The 21,203-nt window shown below is 37.5% G+C and overlaps 1 protein-coding gene across 1 annotated transcript in view; it reads left to right on the top strand.

Annotated features, from left to right (window-relative positions):
• The window catches only part of SPEF2 (sperm flagellar 2), a 185,664-nt gene that overhangs the window by 103,032 nt on the left and 61,429 nt on the right, over nucleotides 1–21,203 (top strand). Inside the window, exons 22-26 of the mRNA XM_058717266.1 lie at nucleotides 1,044–1,171; nucleotides 1,255–1,393; nucleotides 8,618–8,755; nucleotides 12,920–13,071; nucleotides 16,791–16,971. Coding sequence (XP_058573249.1) covers nucleotides 1,044–1,171; nucleotides 1,255–1,393; nucleotides 8,618–8,755; nucleotides 12,920–13,071; nucleotides 16,791–16,971 — 738 coding nt within the window. The remainder of the gene's footprint in view (nucleotides 1–1,043; nucleotides 1,172–1,254; nucleotides 1,394–8,617; nucleotides 8,756–12,919; nucleotides 13,072–16,790; nucleotides 16,972–21,203) is intronic.

Below are 21,203 nucleotides of genomic sequence, written 5' to 3' on the forward strand. Positions count from 1 at the left end.
CTGTCACAGGGAAGACTGTGTGAATTTAGTCTGCCCTTCTCTAAAGGGCACAGGTAGCGCTGGTAAGTGGAAACTATAAGAAGGCAAGTTTCTGATCAACACAGGGAGAATTTTCCAGTAACATGAGATGTGTGACACTGAAAGGCTTGCCCTGAAATGTCCTGCTTTATGTATCAGTGAGGTCCACAGAGAGATTGGATACTTTACATCTAGTATTTGGCATTTCTCAGTTGGAAAGATTGGCCAAATGATCTCTCAGGTCCTCATGTGTAATTCCCTGATTAAATAAATGCACAGCCAATAAATGAATAATTAGTACACAGAATTTATATTGAATATATTATGTCTTCAATTTTATTTCATTTTGATTATTTCTTGGTTTTGATTGTTTACTTGTTTCATTAAAGATAACATAAAGAAACTTTCTAATTTTTCATGGTGCACACAGCAAAGATAATACCACTTGGGTGCATTCAGAGAAATGACTCATTGCCCTGACACAAACACTAGATATTCTCCACGATAGGCAGTTTTCCAACTTAAGCAAAATATGGCATCTATTTATTTATTCAGTAAATATTTCTCAAGCACCTTCTGTGTTCCAGACACTGTGGTACTAATAGGAAAAACTATAGAGAGGTGGATAAAATAACCATTGTTCTTGGCTTCATGAGACTGATATTCTAGAGGTGAATATGGACACATGAATAAGCAGTTGCCATTAATGTCATCACTACTATGAGGGGAGAAGTACAAGGTGCTAAAATAGAACTCCAGAACTTCAGAAGATGACCTTCTAGACCTTTTGGATCACGGAAGGATTTCTGGAAGACATTATGTCTGAACTGAGACGCAAAGAATGTATTTGGAATAGGAATTAACTGGGGGAGGGGAGGGGAGGAGCAGCAAGGAGTTTCACAGAGAATGCTTTAGATAATTGCAGCCGCATCTTGGTCCTTTTGCTCAGTCTTGCTCTTTTGGCTCAATTATTCAGAAGTATTTTCACTTTGAAATGATTATTTTTATGCTTTACCATTTAACAGGAAATGCCTTCATTTCTAGTACCTTACTGGAAACTAATAGAAAATTCCTATATAGACTCCATCAAAACAGTTCTCAGGCATCTGAGAGAAGGGCAGCATGTTGTGCTTACTTACTTGTATGAGGTTAGGTAAGTAAAGTTTCCAAAGTTAGAATTTTATAGTCTAGTGGCATGTCGTGTAAGATCCATCTCATTCTCTTAATGCCTTACAGAACAAATTTCCAGCAGTTTCTAAAGCGTCCAGATCACAAGCAAAACTTTGTATCTCAGTGGCAGGCTGATTACAACTGTCTTCCTGATGACCTGTGGGATGATGAGGAAACAAAGGCCGAACTACACCAAAGAGTAAACGTAAGGAAATCTGTGACTTATTGCACCAGGGTCTCTACACGCTCAACTATTATGCTGCAGAACTCTAGCCCATTCCCTTCTTACTTTCGTTAGGTATGAGGATGAGGTGGGAAGTGATTTGAACACTTAACCTGGAAACTTTCTTGGGCAATGGCCCTTCTGGACTTGAATTCAGAATAAGAATATTGTGGCCAACACTTCCAGAAAGAGGAGCCAAGTTCAGCAGAGCCAGAGCATTCTTGGCATCTGTTTTGTAGACTCCTAACCCCTTTGTTGGGCGTTGTAACTATATTGATGCCTGTTATTAAGCACATGCCTACCTTGACTGCAGTCATAGGGTTGGATGATGTCAGAGAGAAGGGGAATGAGGGAACTTCATGGAAAACCTAAAGGGCTGCCAATATTGAATAGATCCTTTGAGGGAGAGTGCCAAATCTTATACATTGTTGTATCTCCATCAAGCCCAGTACCTGGCACTTGATAGGCTGATTTTCATAAGTTCATACATGGAATATATTACCCTAATGGTTTAGAAAAGGACTTCTGAGGATCAGGAAGCTTGATGTCAATATCTTGCCTTTTGTCTTTCCTGTATAAATTTACAGAGACCCTTATCCTGTCAGAGGAATTCTTTCCCTTGCCACTACCTTAAGTACAGGTTGCTAGTAGTCAGATCTGATTATAATCTTAATATTTACTAGTACAACAAAAAAAGTGCCAATGTCTACCCCACAAGCCATTCATCTTCTCTATATTTTTTGAACATCTGTCATGATCCCAGCACAGTTCAAGGGTCTGGGGACACAACAGTGAACAAAAAATCTATGACCTCATGATATTTATGTTCTGGTAGCCAAAGACAGAGAATAAGCAATAAACAGGTGAGTATATAGAATATACAGTGAATATGTCATTGACAGAGCTTTGTGAAGAATAAAAAAGCAAGGCAAGGAAAGGATTGCTGATGTACTATTTTGTCTATGGTAGTTGTGGAAAGGCCCACTGGGAAGGTGACATTTGACAAACTCAGGACAGGAGTGATTGAGTGAGCCATGTAGATATTTGGGGAAAGAGTGTATCAGGCAGAGAGGAAAGTAAAGTCAAAGGCACTGAAGGGGGAGGATGTGTGGTGTGTTTGAAGAACAGTAAGGAGACTGATGTGGCTGGAAGAACAGAGTGAGCAGGCCAGAATGGGTGGTGATGAGGTGAGAGAGATCATAAGGGACCAGATTACCTAAGGCCTTGGAGGTCATTATTAGGATACTGATATTTATCTGAATGAGAACTGAAGCCTTGGCTTCTGGATTTTAAAAGGGTCTTTAGTGGAGTAAAAGCAGCAGGGAGACTAAGTGGGAAACCAACTGGGAAGCTATTGATTGAAATTTTAATGAAGGCATTATAGTGATTTGGATGCCCAGGGTGCTGGAGAGTTTAACCCAAAAGGTACTGAATTAACAAATGTCCTAGTAAAACTGAAGTATTTTACCTTTTCTTAGACATTCCTTAAGCAATAATTAATAGGTATATAAATCCTAAAACATATCTGTTTTTTCTATCTATTTCCTACCTAATCCTAATGCCAGCCCTCCTGTGTACTTCTTTTCCATATCAGCCAATTGATTGTTGGTACAATGAGGCGGCTTTTAAATTTTTAATACCTTAAGTGGGATGGATTTTTTTCTAGTTCCAGAAGTACCATATGCTTATTGTAGATACATTAGATATTAAAAAGAAGCAAAATTTAAAATGACAAATCCATAATCCCATTGCCAGTAGTTAACCATTGTTACTACCTTGGTACAATTGTCTTTGCAAAAAAAGTGACTGCAATGAACATATTGCTTTGTAACATTCTTATTCAACAATAGAACACATTTTCTTTCTCAATAAAAATTTATCTACCTCATCATTCTTACATCTAAGAGATATTTCATTAATGAACTATATCATAATTTAACCATTTCATTAACAAGTATTTGTTTAACATTAACTTTTTATTATAGAAAATTATACAGTAAAATTTCATCCAGCAAAATATTTACCACATCCTCAATTATTTCCTTGGGAAATTTTCTAAAAAAGTGAAATTGCTGAATCTAAAATTGTGCTTACTTTTAAAACACATTTAAAATCTGAAATTTTTTTAAATTGCAAATTATAAAAAATTGACACATTAAAAACTGGCAAATTTCACTCCAAGCTACCGAATATGAGGATGCCAGCAAATATTAGGTTTTATCATTTTTGTTAATCTTTGCCAACTTAATGGATATTAAAACTATGGATATCTTCTGTAATTTGCATTTCAGTTTTTACAATTGAAGTTGACCATTTTTTCCTGAGTTTAATGGTCATTTATTTTTCCTTCCTGCTGAAGCCTATTTATGATTTCTGCCCATTTTTCTGTTGGGGTGTGCTCTTTTTCTTATTGTTCTCTAAAACCTTTTTTTATATTAAGGAGATAAACCATCTGTTGGTCATATGTTACAAATATATTCCCAGGTTCATGTTTGCCTTATATTATTTGAGGAGAGTTTTAATATGCAGAAAGCTTTTAATGTTTATATGGATAAATATGGAAAATGTTTCATTGTAGCTTCTCCTTGTGGTAAATTAAATACTTCTCCACTCCAAAATTATATACAAATGTTCCACTCTTAATACTTTTACAGTTTTATGTTTTACTTTTAAATATTTAAATTATATATTATTTGAATACGGATCTCATTTTATCTTTTTCAAAAAGTTAATCAATTGGTTTGATAAGACTCTCAAATATATCACACACAGTTGTATATGATACATTTATGTATATGTGGATTTCTAAGTATGTGGTTATCTATCGATTTGGTTTTTTATGGTGGATATGCCCCCCCTTTTTTTTTCTTGACTTACTATTAGACATGAAAGAATAGAAATGAATATAACTTCAAAAATAAGCTAGAAAGTAAACCTGAGAAAAAGAAAGGAATTAATAAGAATAAACCTGAAATTGACAATATAGGAGGTTTAAAAATATTAAACTTGGGGCACCTGGGTGGCTCGGTCGGTTGGGCGTCCCACCAGCTCAGGTCATGATCTCACGGTCCGTGAGTTCCAGCCCCGTGTTGGGCTCTGTGCTGACAGCTCAGAGCCTGGAACCTGTTTCAGATTCTGTGTCTCCCTCTCTCTCTGCTCCTCCCCAGTTCATGCGCTGTCTCTCTCTGTCTCAAAAATAAATAAAAGTTAAAAAAATTTTTTTTAAATATTAAACTTAAAATATCAATTCAAGCGATAAAGTAGAGAAGATTTTGATAAAAATAGTCAAGGAAGGAAAAAAAAAACTTTCCCTTCAGTAGGGCTTTGGATAGACCCCACAGTTTTTAACTACGTATTTTCAAATATAATTAATTACCAAATATTGTCTAATTGCAGTGTTGATATTTTCATTGGCCACATAATTATTCTTAAAAATGCTTTGTTTCATTTCCAGGTGACAAACGTTGTTATTACTTTAAACTTTGTCCCCTGCTTCAATTCTGTTGCATTGTGATCAGAGACTTAGGTATTTAGAATTTTGATTTTAATTAATTTTATAGAATTTTGATTTTAATTAATTTTAAAAATATTTCAAATTTATCATAATTTTTCAGTTGTCTGAAATGTGAAGAATTTCTGTTTATATTTCATGGGCACTAGAAAACAACATATAGTCTCTATTTAGAAGACTCAAAGTTTTGGCCCAGTTATCATTGTTAATGTCATTAGAATGCTTTTTAGCAGTGGATTCTTAGCAGTAGTATATTGTAGAGAAACTTGTAAAGTTTAAACAAATAATCCCGCCTTTGCTTCAGACCCTATGTCCTAAGTCAGATTTAGGATGGGCCCTTATATTACTTTCATTTTTTTAAACCATCATAAGTATTCTGATTGAAACAATTACTGTATTCTTTTTTTTTTTTAACATTTTTGTACCTACATAATCTTGCAAAAACTAATGAAAGTGGGTTAAAAACCCCTGTCATGGTTATGTTTCTATCCATTTTCCTTGCTATATCTTTTGCTCTATAGGATTTAATGTAGCACCAGTAATCAGTAAACTGAACATGTATATGTGCTGGCACTGTCTTGTTTCACCCTCAGGACAACCCTCTGGGGTGGGAACTAGTAATAGTCACATTTTATGGATGAAGAAATATGGTAAAGAGATAGTAAGCCTCACAGCTGGAATCTGAACCCACGCTGCCAGACTCCCCAGACCATGAACCGTTCATTAAACGGTTTCTCCGACATAGTGATATTTGATGTGAAGAAACATGATAACTTATCTCTTCATGGTCTCCTACACTCTCTATAGTGTAAAATAACCATCGTTGCCCCCAAACAACTACTTTTGTACTGAATTCTACTGTATCCGATAACAATCCTGTGAACCTTGTTTCATTTCTTATTTGTATTTGTCTCATCTAGTTTTGACTTTGCACCTTTTTGTGTCATTTTGTTTTATGCGAGACTCTAATAAGCACCATATAAGTTGAATTTAGTCTTTTGACCCAACAAAAACCTTTAAAACTTTTGTAAAAGGAGGAGGAGCTAGGATGGCAGAGTAGTAGGGGAACCCTGGGGTTGTCTCAGCCCTCGAACACAGCCAGATCAACATCAAATCATTTTGAACACCTAGGATATCAATCTGAGGATTAAGAGAACAAGCTGCAGAATTCGAAGGAGAGAACATGGCAGCTTCTCTTAACCAGCAGACTAAAACATAACCAAAACCGACCAAAGGACCTGGTTTCCTTTATTTTTGTAATTTATTAGTTTTTATTATTTTTTCCTCCGAAATGACAAGACAGAGGAATTCACCCCAAAAGAAAGAACAGGAAGAAATGACAGCCAGAGATTTAATCAATACAGATACAAGTAAGGCGTCTGAACTAGAATTTAAAACAACAATTATAAGAATTCTATCTGGGCTTGAAAAAAAAGCATGGAAGACGCTAGAGAATCCCTTTCTTCAGAGATAAAAGAGTTAAAATCTAGTTGGGTCCAAATTAAAAATGCTATAACTGAGATGGAAACGTGAATGGATGGATGCCAAGACTGAGGATGGACAAAGAGGAACAACTTAGTGATAGAGAGGATAAAATTATGGAAAATAATGAAGCTGAAAAGAAAGGTAGACTTAGGGAACTCAGTGACTTCTTAAAACAGAATAACACTCGTATAAGAGTCCCAGAAGATGAAGAGAGAAAAACGGGCAGAAGGTTTATTTGAGCAAATTATAGCTGAAAACTTACCTAATCTGAGGAAGGACACAGACATCAAAATGCAAGATGTACAAAGAACTCCCATTAAATTCAACAAAAGTTGGCCATCGCCAAGGCGTATCAGAGTCAAATTCATAACAATTTTGTAAAAGTGTTCATTTTTAATGATTTTTGTCTGCATAACCTTCACAATTATAGCCATGAGCTTTTCTTAAATACAACACACCTATGATTATTAAGGGATATTTAATAATTCCCTAATTCTTTCCAAACAACACGTGAAAACCAGCCATGCCTCTGGGTAGCCCAGACCATCTCTATGCTTGGTAAATGTCTTTGTTCTTGGCTTGTTTCATTCCAATTCTGAGAAGTTATTGGAGAGGTTCTCCTATTGCATTGTCCTCACTCTGCCGTCAGAAATCTGAGCCACACAGACGCTAGTACTTGCCAAGTCTTCACAGTGAGGCAGGAGAAAAAGGGAACTCTTCTAGCTCTCATAAATGTACAAATGCTTGGTAGACACAAGCCAGTACTCACTGAATGTCTGACAGAGTATCTGTGGAAAGACCATGGAGATACCAAGATCAGCTCCAAAATAACGGTGCATTGTTCTAATACTTAGAATATGGCTTCAAAAATGGCTGTGATATTTTCATTTTATATGCAGTTCCCTGGAGGTAACAAACCAATATGTTAATTGTTTCAGTGACATAGTATCACAGAAATAAAACCTACCGGGGGCACTGGAATCAAACCGATTGCATTAAGATTCCTGACTGTGCCACATTGAAGCCAGAGCCAAGTGACTTAACCTCTCTGGGCATCCATTTACTCACCGGAATTTACTTCCTGGTTATTGTTGGGATTAGCAGAGTAATCAATGTGAAGCACTTAACACAACGCCCAACACAGACTAATGTTCAATAAATTGTTAGTATGAAAACTGTCACATTTTAATTGTACATATTTCATTAATGGTATATTTTATTAAACAGATTTTATTGCTATGAATATTATATTCTTATAAGATGATATTAGTTTTTATTAACTGAGGAATTATTGTATGCTAAATACAATGCTAAGTGCTTTATATACATAAACTAATTTATTCTATATTGCACATCCAAAAAGTAAGTTTCAGACAAAGTAACTGAGACCTGAAATACAGGTGTGTATTACCCAGCACCACAGGCTCATGTCTTGGATCTACCACTTACTCACTGTGTGACATTAGGAAAATAACCTCTCTGTGACTCATCTGCAAAATGAAGATAATAAGAGTACCTCAGATTGTTGCGAGGCATTAAATGAGTTGGTATAAGTACAGTGACATATTCTGACACTCTAACACACATAGAAAGACCTCGGTGCATAGTAAATAGTGTTAGTTTTTTACATCAATGGCAGACCCGGGATCTTGCAAAGATTTTTTTAAATTTTATTTATTTATTTATTTATTTATTTATTTATTTATTTTACTGCTGGCTCTTTAGTGAAAAGCTTAGATTTGAACAATCCTATTAAGCTCAGACAGCAGTTCTTGATGAATGACATGCCGCACTCATGATTAACGAAGGAGCCCGTGCCCTTGGTTTAAATATGGCTGCATATTTCTTCCACCGACAATTCGTCATTTCCCCCCAAATTCCCTGAAAGGACTTTTTCAACTAAGAAAATTTCCTGTGAAAGGATTAGAATACTACATAACACATAGCCACCCGTGAATAAAGTGAATTGTAGTGGGTTTGTGCTAGATGTGGGCATGTGATTTGGTGAGCTGGTCTTACAAAGGAAAGGCCTGGCATAGGGTAGAAGCCAAATAAAAAGTTGTTGAATGAAGAAATAAAATACATGAGTGCATTAGGTCCAATCTTCTTTGGAGATATTTTTAAGACAGGCAAAGGATTCCAGTTTTATTACACTGAGGTTATTTGAGCCGTGATTCTAAAGCATAACAGCGATGTCTCTTTCTGCTCAGGATTTACGAGACCGCCTGTGGGACATCTGTGATGCCCGGAAGGAAGAGGCAGAACAGGAGCGTCAGGATATCATTAACGAGAGCTGGTTGCAGGACACCATCGGAATCACGATGAACCATTTCTTCTCACTGATGCAGGTAAGAGCGTCTTGTCAACGACACAGACTCTCGCCTCCCCAGCTATGTCCTGTCCCTTCCTTTATAGTTCCTTTGGAAGCATGAGGGGCCCATTCAGGCTCACTTTACTCACAGCACTCTGCCTGGCCTGAGCTCCAACTTGCCGAAGAAGTTAGCTGAAATAAATCATTTGGGCCCTGGGCCAAACAAGCACCAGAACTGGGAGCATCCAAAGCAACCACTGACCAGCTTAGAACAGTGGAGAGTGGCAGGAGAGGTAGTGTCTATACTGGTTGTTACCTTGCCAGCCTCTGTGGACACCCAGAGTGGCCAGCAGAACCCCAGGAAAGCAGCCCTGCCAGAGAGCATGGGCTAAGTCAACGTCAGCAGGCATTCGATTCCAGAAAAAAGTTTTATGTCAGGATTGAAAAAAAGAAAAAAATACCATTCACCAGAACAACCTCATTAACTTATATTTGCAGCCTGTTAAATAAAAATATTGCACCAGACAAGAAGTTAGGCTTTGCTCTTTTTCCAAGACTATTGTCAACAATAGGAGAGAGCACACACCAAGTCCGGATACCCAGCATTGCCAAGAGGAAGAGCTAGAGAGAGTTGGAGAGCTGGAGTGTAGTCCTTAGTACAGAAACCATCTGTACTTGCTGATTGGCCTTGCCTAAAGGAAAAGTAAGCTTTCTCCTACCTTCGCTACAGAAGGTACTTTTACCACTGGGAACAAGGCTCCTCCACTCCCAGACAAACTGGCAGAGAGAGGCACTATCTTCCTTGATGCCTAACATTTCAAAGGGATGGTGCCCAGATACTTAGTAAAGACAGTTTTAAGTTCTAAAACTGGCAAGAAGCTTTTGAAAAGATTTATACCTCAAATGGACACAGCAAAGATTTACAATAAGTTTTCTAGAGTAAGTAAGAAAAGGGATGTCAGGAGTCAAGACTTAGGAAGAAGACTGTACAGTCTAGCCAAGCTGAGGGGCATAGGAAGGTTGTCTTGGTCAAGTTGTGTCTACCTAAGTACTGTTTCCTAAGAGAATAGCAGTGACAGTAGAGAATGGAAAAGGATACATTTTTAGTCTTCAACTGACTGACTTACATGAGAAGATATTATAGGAGAGGAGAATATTTAGCTGACAGTCTGAGCTAGCACACAGTAGGTGTTTAATAAATGCTCATTCAACTAATGACTGCAAATGCTGATACTTCCAACCTTCAGAGGGACAAGCCCATGATGCATGGGCAGCTTGGACCACAGGAAGCCTGAAAAGTCAGCAGAAACCTGAGGTGCAGGAGCAGCCTCACTGACTATAAGCTCTGGGATCCAGGCATGGGTTGTATAAAGGATTACAATGAGCCACCTAAGCAGCCTGATCCACCCAGGCAGCCTATGCCACCTCAGGTAGCATTCCTTAAGCACCAGTTTAGTCAAGCAGAGACTGGCTATTAGAACGGTGCATCAGAAGCTTGTGGCGGAAATCGCTGAAATTCAGTGGCAAAGCAAATAGAGAATCTTTGTGAATCATTTCTCATTAGTCCCAGCAGTACTGCCTCTTGTGGGAATGGCATGACTTACCTCTCAGCAATACCTAGATTTAAGGATCTCGTTCTGAGAAGCCGAATCCACTTCTAAAGCGAACTAGGAGGAAAGAAGATAAAGGAAAGGACACTAAATAAAAGCTGCTATTTATTAATTCCTTACTCTTTCCTCCATACGTGCCAAGCACTGCTCTATGGACTTTCACATAGGTTACGTGAAACCTTCCCAACAACCCTATGCTGTAGCTTCTGTTATAATCCTCATTTGACAGATGAGGAAACTGAGGCAGACATAAGTGGAATGATTTGCCCGATGGCACACAATCAGTAAGTGAGAGAGCAGGGATTGGGACTGAAGAAGCCTAACTCCCAAACCAGTGCTCCTAATCACCGTTGTATCATCAACACTGCTCAGATAGTTGAAGGCCTGCCACATGGAATAGCAAGGAAACTCATTCTGCACTGGATCAATAGGATTCTTATAAAAACCAAAGATGGAATTCTCAGGAAGTGGATGTCAGTTTGATAAATGAAGAAAGAACCTAACGATTAGAACTGTCTGTCAAATAACAGACTTCGGAAGCAACTGAGCTGCTGGACAAGGAAACTCATAAGCAGAAGTTTGCACATGTTTATGGAGGGCTAGGGGAAAGAATCCTTGTGAAGTCTTCAAGGCCCTGCAGTACTGAGTAACAAACAGCTAGATGAGCATTTCCCAAAGTGGGTTCCATGGAACACTAGTTTTATGCAATGGTTCACAGAAAAAAGGACTCAGCAATCAAATGAGATTGGGAAGTACAAAATACTCTACACTTCCCTCTCCCCTGGGAGATGGACAAGTATATTGACATATTAGGACACCATGATGGCCTGCTGTAAAGAAACTTTTTGATAAGTCAACCCAGCATTTCTGAAACTATTCAACATTGTAAAGTTTTTGTTTGTTTTTATCTCCGGCAGGGTACTCATTAACAGCCTACAGGACAAGTTTTCTACACAATAAATTTTAGAAAATGCTGTGTTAGATGATTTTCTAACATTCTCTTCAAAACTAGGATCCTGTGTCTCAGCACGACAAATGCAAACACTTATTATCACACTGTGAGATTTGTCCATATATGAATATTTTAAAACTTAATTTGGTTGCTATCCAAGAAAAGAAAAATATTTAGTTTTCTTAATAATTTCAAAATACTAGTTCGAAAAGTTCAATGTACATTTATATTTAAAATCCAAATATTTAAAACATGCTCGATAATTTAAAACAATATATGAATGGCAATTTTGTTTTATAATATAGACTCAGTTTAACCAAGTGAACATCTTCCTATTTCAGTCATTTGCCTGGAAAAGTTTAATAATGTGCAAGACACCTTTCAGGAGCACTTTGGCTTACCCTTTTTTGTATCAAAAACAAATCTATTGAAACTGGTTTTGTCTTCTGTTGTAGACTACAGTGTGAAAGCCTTTATTTATTCTAAACTGTGAATGTGGCAGTCAGTACAAGACTATGTCTTAATGTTTTAAGAAATAAATGGCAACATTAATTGCTTGACAAATATTCATGAGTATCCTTGGGTTAGGTTTAGCTAAGGGCTTTGAACACTATGTCAGTTTTGTTCTTTTTAGAAAAGATGCTTTCTATAATTAACTATGTATCATGGAATACTTCTGCAGAAGAGCTTCAATCTTTAGGCCCTCAGGTACTGGTTTAAGTAGCCCTACTAATCAAAGCAAAGTCTGGATGTCATGTTTATACTACCAAAGAGCAGTGTGAACATGCCAACTGCTCTGAGACCTAATGGGAGAATGGGCTGAAAAACTCATGGTCTACATTTGTGTGTTTGGCACTCACTATACATGCATCTACTCATTACTGCAAAGGGAAATGGCTTGGCTGGCCGGGAGTCCCTTGTGAATAACTGATGCTCGACTTATCACCAACTCCTCTGTGTTCTCCATTTTGCTCAAGGCAGTACTGGCAAAGTCAACAGATGGGTTTTGCTGTGAGCCCGGAGGAATAATCTCATATTCTACACCTATTGAGCAAGAACAGAAACTGTGAAGAGAGAACTGTCCGTTACCACTTTGCCTTCCCATGTCATTTCTCCACAACTATGTTTCATTGTCCTAGAGGACCAAAACCTAGTCTCTTATTTTGTACTTCAATTTTTTGTTTTTGTATCTGCATCTGTGTATGTATTTATCCTATTTTTGGCATCTCTCAAATCAACTAATTTGTTACCTCTGGTAGAAGACATTCACGTATTTGTTAATGTATCGATTGGTTGAATATACAGGACACAGGAATTCTTAATGTCAAAATAATGCATAATATACACTACTTCAGGCATCATACATACTGTAATCTTTTGTCACAATATCAAGAGGCATAGAAATGCCATCTTCTTAAGTGGAATTATACTCAATGAGTACAGAGAACACAAAGTCACCAGTTATCTTTAATTTTTATGAAATTTTAGATATACACTTATAGCTAATTCTCTTTCTTAATTTCCAGAAAATTGATTTCAACTGAAATATTTTAAAATAGTGCTTACAGAACTTAGATGGGAAATATGTACAGATCAGCTTGCTCATTCTTGGGTATTGACAGTCATTTTGCTATTAAAGGCAGAATTGAACCGTTTCGAAGATACAAAGAGATTCCTTCAAGATTATTACAGGGGAATGGAAGGCAAAATCCCAATCGACGACAATAAGAGATTTACTCGAGTCCCATTGGTCCAAGTGGATAGTAGAGACATTTCAGAAAGCCAACATAGGTAAGGCAGGCTATCGTGTTCCACTATACTTGGTTTGAATTAAAAATTTGTGATTTTAAGTTGAATACTGCTAATAAAAACCACACTCCTGGGTGCCTGGGTGGCTCAGTTGGTTAAGCATCTGACTTTGGCTCAGGTCATGATCTCACGATTTGTGGGTTCAAGCCCCGCGTCGGGCTCTGTGCTGACAGCTCAGAGCCTGGAGCCTGTTCCGGATTCTGTCTCCCTTTCTCTCTGCCCCTCCCCTGCTCACACTCTGTCTCTGTCTCTCTCAAAAATAAATAAACACTAAAACACACACACATACACACACACACTTCTGTATCTGCACATCAAAAATCCAAAAAAGCTCTAAAAAATGAAAAATTTTCTAACTTCAACTTAAGACTACTGATATGCGTTATTATCTAAATTATGGTGACTATTTACTCACTTTGCTGCAGAAGTATAGTGTATTTTATTATGAAGTGCTTCCAATGGAGTCTGCTGGGGATAGTATATATAAATTTTCAATTCTGGAAAACTTTTGGTCCAAGGGTTTTCAATAAGGAATCATGAATCTCTACCACTTTTATGAAAGGTTCCAAGCACTGTGTGTGTGTGTGTGTGTGTGTGTGTGTGTGTGTGTGTGTTTGTGTGTGTGTGTGTGTGTCTGTGTGTGTTACATGTAAATGAAAATGGAAGAGGTTATGAGTCTTCTTTTACAGGTAAACATAATTGAGAAACAGTGAAGGTTCAGTCATATGTGATCATGACTTCATGAGACTGAAAGACTTGTCAATAGTCTAACATCAGATTCCTGCCAGAGCAAGAGAATAAAGAATTATATTTTCAAACACTCCCATGCAATACAAAAGTTTGTAAATCATTGCTTTTATAGACCCAGTGGGTGGGGGCAGGGGAAGGGCAAGATCCCAAACCCAGAGAAGCTATGAGCAAATAGAAAAAATGTTTTAAAGAAATAGGGAGTGGGAGTGGTAGCAATTCCTATGATGTGGGTCTCAACTATAAAACGTTAAATGTGCAAAAGGTAAGAATTAAAATAAATTAAGGTAACAAAAATAAAATTAAAAATCCTTAAAATTAAATGATTAATTAAAATAAGCTAATAAAATAGCATTAAGAATTAAAGTAATATTTTCTCATGACCCATAAGGAGGTCATGAGACAATAAGAATCAATAAATACGAAGAGGGGAAAAAAAAGAAGTTAGATTTTAAGAATAATACACATGCTGAACATTAAATTTAGATCTCCAAAGATATGATATGTATTGTAGCTGGAAAGTACTATGTGTACTTTATAAGCTTTCTCAAGTCAATGCAGGTACATGTCGCACAGATTAAATATGGTATAGTGAATATGTTTTGAAGACAGACAGATCTGGTTTCAGTCCTGGGTCTGTTACTTACTAGGTGTATGTGAGTAAATTAAAACAATTTATTTTGGGGGAAAAGTCACCCCAACTCTCTTAAGCCTTGGTTTCCTTATCTATAAAGTAAGGCTGTTGTGAACATTACAGAAAATGAAATCTTCAAAGCACTGAGGACCACGTTAGGGAATCAGAAGACTTGAGATCTAGTCTCAATAATCTCAATAAGTGGTGACTATTATTATTGAATGTTATAACAATAACTTACATGCACTATTTTAATGATAAGTGTTGCATGTCCTTGCTTTGTTTTATCATCCCATGTACCAAGAAGGATTTGAGATGACCTGAACACAATATGGTTATACATAAGATCTGAGACCCATTTCTTCTCTCTAGATTTCCTCCATCTAATCCCACCGTGTCCCAATCATACCCACGTGTAAGCAGGAAAATACAAGAAGGAAAGTTTGTACCTACTTCTTGGTACAAATACAAGAGAAATGTGTAACTCAGCAAGCTGCTGAAAGAGAACTTTGAAAAGCCAATAATAAAAAATTCCACAGGCAATATGAACCATCAGAGCCATTGAAAGAGGCCAAGTTCCAATGTCTACGGTAGCAGTGCATTCTGTTCTTAGTACAAAATAGCAAGTTAGGCATATTGGGGAAGCTATTAAAGTTGGTTAGCAGAATAAAACAGGCAAAAGAACAGGCCGTTCTTATTTTCTGCAAAACAACTGTGCACCAATCTCAACCTCAAATCACTGCTTTGAGTATCTACTAAAACTCTCGATCAATGTATCAACCAATCAACCAATCAGCTACAGTCTCTTTAACATATATAAGGGAAGCAAGCACACTGACAAGCATTTTCACATAGCTGTCTATTTTATTCCTGTAACAACAACAACATAATAGTAAATAATAATTGATGAATAACTAATGATTGGCGGTTGCTAAGAATTAGTAACAACAGTAATAGTAGTAGTCTTATGTTTGTATTATTCAAGGGAAGGAACTTCAGAAAGGAGCCCCAGTTTGTATCTATTGATAGTGACAGAACTATAGCTAGGCCAGAATTTTTTCCAGTAAATGAATTCTAACCCCAAATTTTATTTCTAAATGATATGCCACCACTGCTGTCCTCCAAAGCACGGTGTTAGGAAATGCTTGTTGGACTATATTAAACATTTAGAGATGATCACACAAATTTTACCTTAACTTGTTAGACACATGAATTTCAGTGTTTCAGTGACGGATTAGCATTACTTGATTGTTAAAATGTAAATTGTCCTGTGGGTAGATGTATGCGGCATTGAAGCACCTTCGCACACCCCCTCCAAGTACTATAAGAATCAAAGAGCCAAGTTCAAGAAACCACATCTAATGCTTCAAAACTAGACCAAGCTAATTGTTTGGTGGAGTTCCCAATCAGCCTTCTGGATCAACAATCTATTCCCCAGCAGTTTGAGTCTGCCAAACCAAATGCTTGTTCCTATTATGGCTCCTGACTCCTCAGGTTTCAGCAAAGTCAGAGCTGGAGCTTCTCTCCCCACCCCCATTCTGTGCCCAAGCTGAGGGCTCTTTGCACTTTGTATCACCAGGGTGGATCCCAGTCATAATAAGCATTCTGCTTTGGGGATCTCTACCTGCTTCTCTTAGCCTTTGAGATTTGGGAGTCCTTCGGGGAGAGAATGTTCCCAGCGGCAGCTCTAAAATTTCTACAAAGGGGCAACAGTATGGCTGAAAGAAGGGAGAGCTTAACTTCGTGTTCCCAAAGCATTTTACAAATCAAAGAGAGGCCATCATTTATCCCTACTCTAAACTAGGGAGGTTTGTTGGATGTCTGTCCCACCCACTATCAAAACCTTGTTGCCTCCATGGGATTCCCCCTTGCAGACCTCACATCTTTCATATCCTGATTTTTAATTTTCCACTTCAGGAAGCCAAATGATACTAGTCATCTTGAAGGAGTGATGCCCAGTTTTATTTGGTTTGCTTTTCCATGACTGATTTGCTCCTTGTTAGAAGTTTATGCCCTGGCTAAATTTCAAAATTGCACTTCTTCATAATTGCCATTGTTTAATTTCCCTCCTCGTGATTACTGAGAATAAATGTAAAAATTATGTTTTGTTACTATTTGTTTCTAGTTTCCTCTTGTTAATAAGACTATTAAAATGTGAATATAGTCTTTTATAGTCTTCATTTGAAGAGTTCTTCCAGCACGACTTTGAAAATTGAGATTAAAGCAAGACAACAAGATTTCCAAAATAACATGGTCATAAAGAGAGAATTCTGTTAAATAAAACATTTATGTTTCCTTTTGGTTTGCTTGTTTTTCAAAGAATTCCTCTAATTCCTCGAATATCCGTTTCCCCGGATTCAGCTACGTCCAAAACAAAAACAAAAACCATACTGAAGGGCAAGATTGATTACTCACTGGAAAATGTTGAGTCGAACTTTGAGGCAGATGAGAAGTTGCTAATGGACACCTGGCAGCAAGCTTCTTTAGCAATATCTCACATGGTAAGCAGTGCTTGTTACTACCTTTTCAGCAAAATCCATTCACTAAGTACCAATATTCCTAGTATGCTCTGAGTAGGAAATTTACACAATGTTGTATAACTTTATACCTTCAGGAACTGTTTTGCTTTGTTTTCTGAAAGAAATAAGAATTGAAACGATTCAGTCAGCAAATATATATGATCAAGAATGGAGTAAACCAACATGTAGTTTATTTTCTGTGCTGGGCCAACGTTCCAAGTACAGAGGCCAAAGGGCCAATCAGGAAAAGTCAATGACGTATATCAAATATAATGCAATAGGGAGGGGTGGGACTGTGGCCAAGTGGAAATTGTACTCCTAAAGAAGAGTGTGCTACTCCACCCTAACCAACTTTGCCATTTAAGGATGAGGCCCAGTATGGACAGATCTTCCAATTTTTCAAGAAAAGCCAGAAATTCAAATTTTGTATGTGAAGCCTACTCATTTAAACATGTTAGAAATAATCAAGTTTGCAAAACTTTACAGAGCCAGGCAATACACACATTTGGCCTATAGGCCTCTGGTTAACATAAGTTACCTATGGGGTATTATCCTCTTTATCATGGAAAAATGGGGATCCAGAAAGGTTAAAAAATTTTGCCAAGGTCACTTAACAGGTAAGTGTCTAAGAGGAGATTTGAACCTAGAACTGTAGGAGTTCAAAGTTCCAGTCCTTTCCAGCTTCACTGGGAGGCAAAGGGATAATAGTCGTTGCCTGCAGGGGGCCTGTACCAAATCAGAAGAGAAGGGAAAAGTGTCCAGAGAACTTTAATGTAAGTAGAAGCTTCACCCTGTAAAGAAGGTACACACAGAGTTTAACTTGGATGGCCCCTGTTCCTTCATCCTCCAGGCCTGGGTGCCCAGTGTGGTTCTGTTCTCATTCTGGGCCAAGCTTTCTTTGAGTTTTCTTGAAATATCCCATCCAAACAAGAGGCAGTGTCAACCTTCCAAAAGATTTTGTGGAAGAGTTAGAAGAGGAGCTTGCCCCAGGGTCTCAGAGCCAGGAGTCAACTCGCATTTTCCGAGTCCCTTCCTGGCCACTCTGCCTCGAGGGTTCTTTTCTCTGGTCTATCTCACAGCAGCCTCAGTGCCTTCTTTCCGTTCTCCCCCTCTTCCTTTTGTTCCTTCTTTCGTTTCTCCTCTCAAAAGTGATTGTAGATTCCTGTCATTATCTTGCTTCTTCTATAAAAAAATTTAATGTGAGTTTTGACAAAGTGCACAACCTAAAACTGCACGGCTTGATGAACGCACCTGAAGTACACATTGGTGGAACCTCCACACAGTAGAAGTGGGAAAGGTCGGCACCTACCAAGTCCTTCTTGTGCCCCTTCCCAGGCCTAACCCCCTTCATCCCTACAACACAGAAGCCCTATCTCCCTTTTTGCTAGCCATTGCCTTGATTTTCATAACAGTTTTATCTCCCGAGTCTGTATTTCTTAACAGAAGAACTTAGCTTACCTTGCTTTTGAGCTTTACATACATGGACTCCTACTTTTTGTCTCTATGTTTCCTTTTGCTCAACATTATTTATGAGATTCATTCTATGTTTTTGAGTGTAGCTGTAGTCCATTCATTTTTGTTGCCGTATATTGTTTCATTATATAAACTTATCCCAGTTTATTTAACTGATCTGCTACTAATACACATTTGGGCTTCCAGTGTGTGCCATTATGGATAGCCCTGCTATGAACATTCTAGTACTTGCCCACTGCTGTGCATATGCACACACAACCATTGGATATATATCTAAGAGTATTTGCTAGCTTCGATGTGAGTAGATAATACTATACATAATACTTCAGTTTTCATAAGTAATGCCAAATTCTTTCCCCATTTCATGGCAGTATCATCTTCGTCATAAATTAGGTGACCTTATATCATAAATTAGTTCTGTCACATTGCTCTATTTTTCCATATTTGTACTGAAAACTGTCAATCCTTTATTTGTCATATCCTTTATTTATCTAAATGAGCAAATCTTCTCACCTTGTCATCCGTCCAGAGTATTTTGGCACTTCTTGGCTCCTTGCCTTTCCATATAAAATTTCAAATCAGCTTGTCAAAATTTACAAAAATGTTGGCCATAGATTTTTTTAGGATAATATTTATCAGATTATGGAAATTTCTTTTCATTTATAACTTACTTTGAGGAGTTTTCATAAATGTATTAACAAATTCTTTTCCACATATATTGAAATTGTCATATGATTCTTTTCTCTGTTTTCTATTAATGTTAAATATCATATTGGTCAATTTTCTAATATTAGACTTACATTGCCTCCCTGGAATAAGTCCAACATTATAATGAAGCATCATCGTTCTTACATATTGCTGGATTTGCTTCCTAATACTTTGCCTAGGATTTTTGAATCTTTGTTCATGACTGAGAAAATTCTATAATCTTTCTTTCTCATTCTAGCCTTGTCAACTTTTAGCATCCAGGTAATACTAGCCTCATAAATCAAGCAGGATATGTTTCTTCTCTTTCTATTCTTTAGAAAAGTTGGAGGAAGTTGGAATTATTTCCTCTTGAAATGTTTAGTAGCCTTCAAGAAGCTATCTGGGCCTGGGGGCACCTGGGCGGCTCAGTCAGTTAAGCATCTGACTTTGGCTTGGGTCATGATCTCATGGTTCAGGAGTTCAAGCCCCATATCGGACTCCCTGCTGTCAGTGCAGAGCCTGCTTTGGATCCTCTGTCTCCCCTCTCTCTCTGCCCCTCCCCTGCTTGTGTGCACTGTCTCTCTCCCTCCCTTTCTCAAACATAAATGAACATTAAAAAAAAGAAAAGCCTGATGAACTGAGCCTTTTCTTACTCGGAGTTAATCTTTATAATGCTTTTTTGGAAATTATACTTTTAAATATTGCTTACGTGATATATCTTTGTTCATCCTCTCATTTTTGTCCTTTATTTTTTCTTGCTTGCTTTTTTCCCCTGACTTTTTTGGAAGTAGTGCATTCTATTACTGTTCTCCTAATGGTGACTCCAGGAATTATATCATGAATTGTTAACTTATCAAAGTCTACATATTTTTTAGTCAGTAATTCAAGGTGTTATTCATAGAGTAGCCACCAAGTGAATTAGTGTGTGTTACTTCCAAACTAATATAGGGGAAAAAAGTGAATAAATTTAAAATATTCAATCCAACAGAAGAAAAAAAAGGAACAGAAAAAGATTTAGAAACAAACAATAAAAACAGAAAGCATATAGAAAGATGGTAGATGGTAAATACCCCAAGTATCTCAATAGCTACTTTATATTTATAAGGGCAAAATGATCCAGATGAAGGAAAAGGACTGATTTATGTTTTCAAAAAAAGCATGTGGTGTTTATAAGCTACAGAAATGATCTTCTGTTATTGACCAAAGAGGAAAATGGGGTAGTGTGATGACCTCCGGTAACCACCATGGAATCCTAAACCCTTGACCCAGAGGCTCAGAGCTCCCTATCTTGCTGGTACCAACTCATCAAACCCTCTCATAAATGAACTAGATGTTGCTTCCTACATATTTCATGGGCATTAATAATTTCAATGCCTTGGCTAATGTCATCTTTTCTCCTAAAATATGTTCCTCCTTCCTCCTATTTGCTTAATTATATGTTTTCTATAATTCTTCAGAGCTAGTTCCTGCTTTGATTCCTGACTAGTTGGCTGCCTATTTGAAGGCCTTGCCTTCTCTGATCATGTGCTTTTCCAGTCCCTGTAGCAATATTGTCTCCCCAAGCATTCGGCTTTCATTATCTATGTCATTGTTTGTATTTTTATCTCTTTAGTTGTTTCTCTGAATACTTAACTGGGTTCTAAAACTTTTTATGTACTGTGCACCTAGCATCATGCCCACATCTAATAGGATACTAAAGCCCTCAGCACAGTCTGCTGCTATACCGATGATCCTGATGTCACTGTTGATGATGATGGCAATGACCATAGAGATCACTGCAAGATTACAATGACCAAGCACCAGAGAGTGGGAAACCAGATCTAGGAGTTCAAGAAAAAAAAGAATTATTCTTATTGAGCTACATAAGTAATTTACAAGTCTTAGAAATCCCATCAGAATTGCCTAGGGAAAATGACTTGGTAAAATATTACATTATTAGAGCATCATATAGCACGAAGATCATCATACAGCACAAAGTTAACCTCTCTCGGTTGTGTGATTTTACGGAAATTACCTAGCCTATCTTAGCCTTCAGTTCCTTATCTGTAACATAG

This window comes from Neofelis nebulosa, chromosome 1 (assembly GCF_028018385.1).
Source record: "Neofelis nebulosa isolate mNeoNeb1 chromosome 1, mNeoNeb1.pri, whole genome shotgun sequence".
In the NCBI taxonomy this organism is placed as follows: domain Eukaryota; kingdom Metazoa; phylum Chordata; class Mammalia; order Carnivora; family Felidae; genus Neofelis; species Neofelis nebulosa.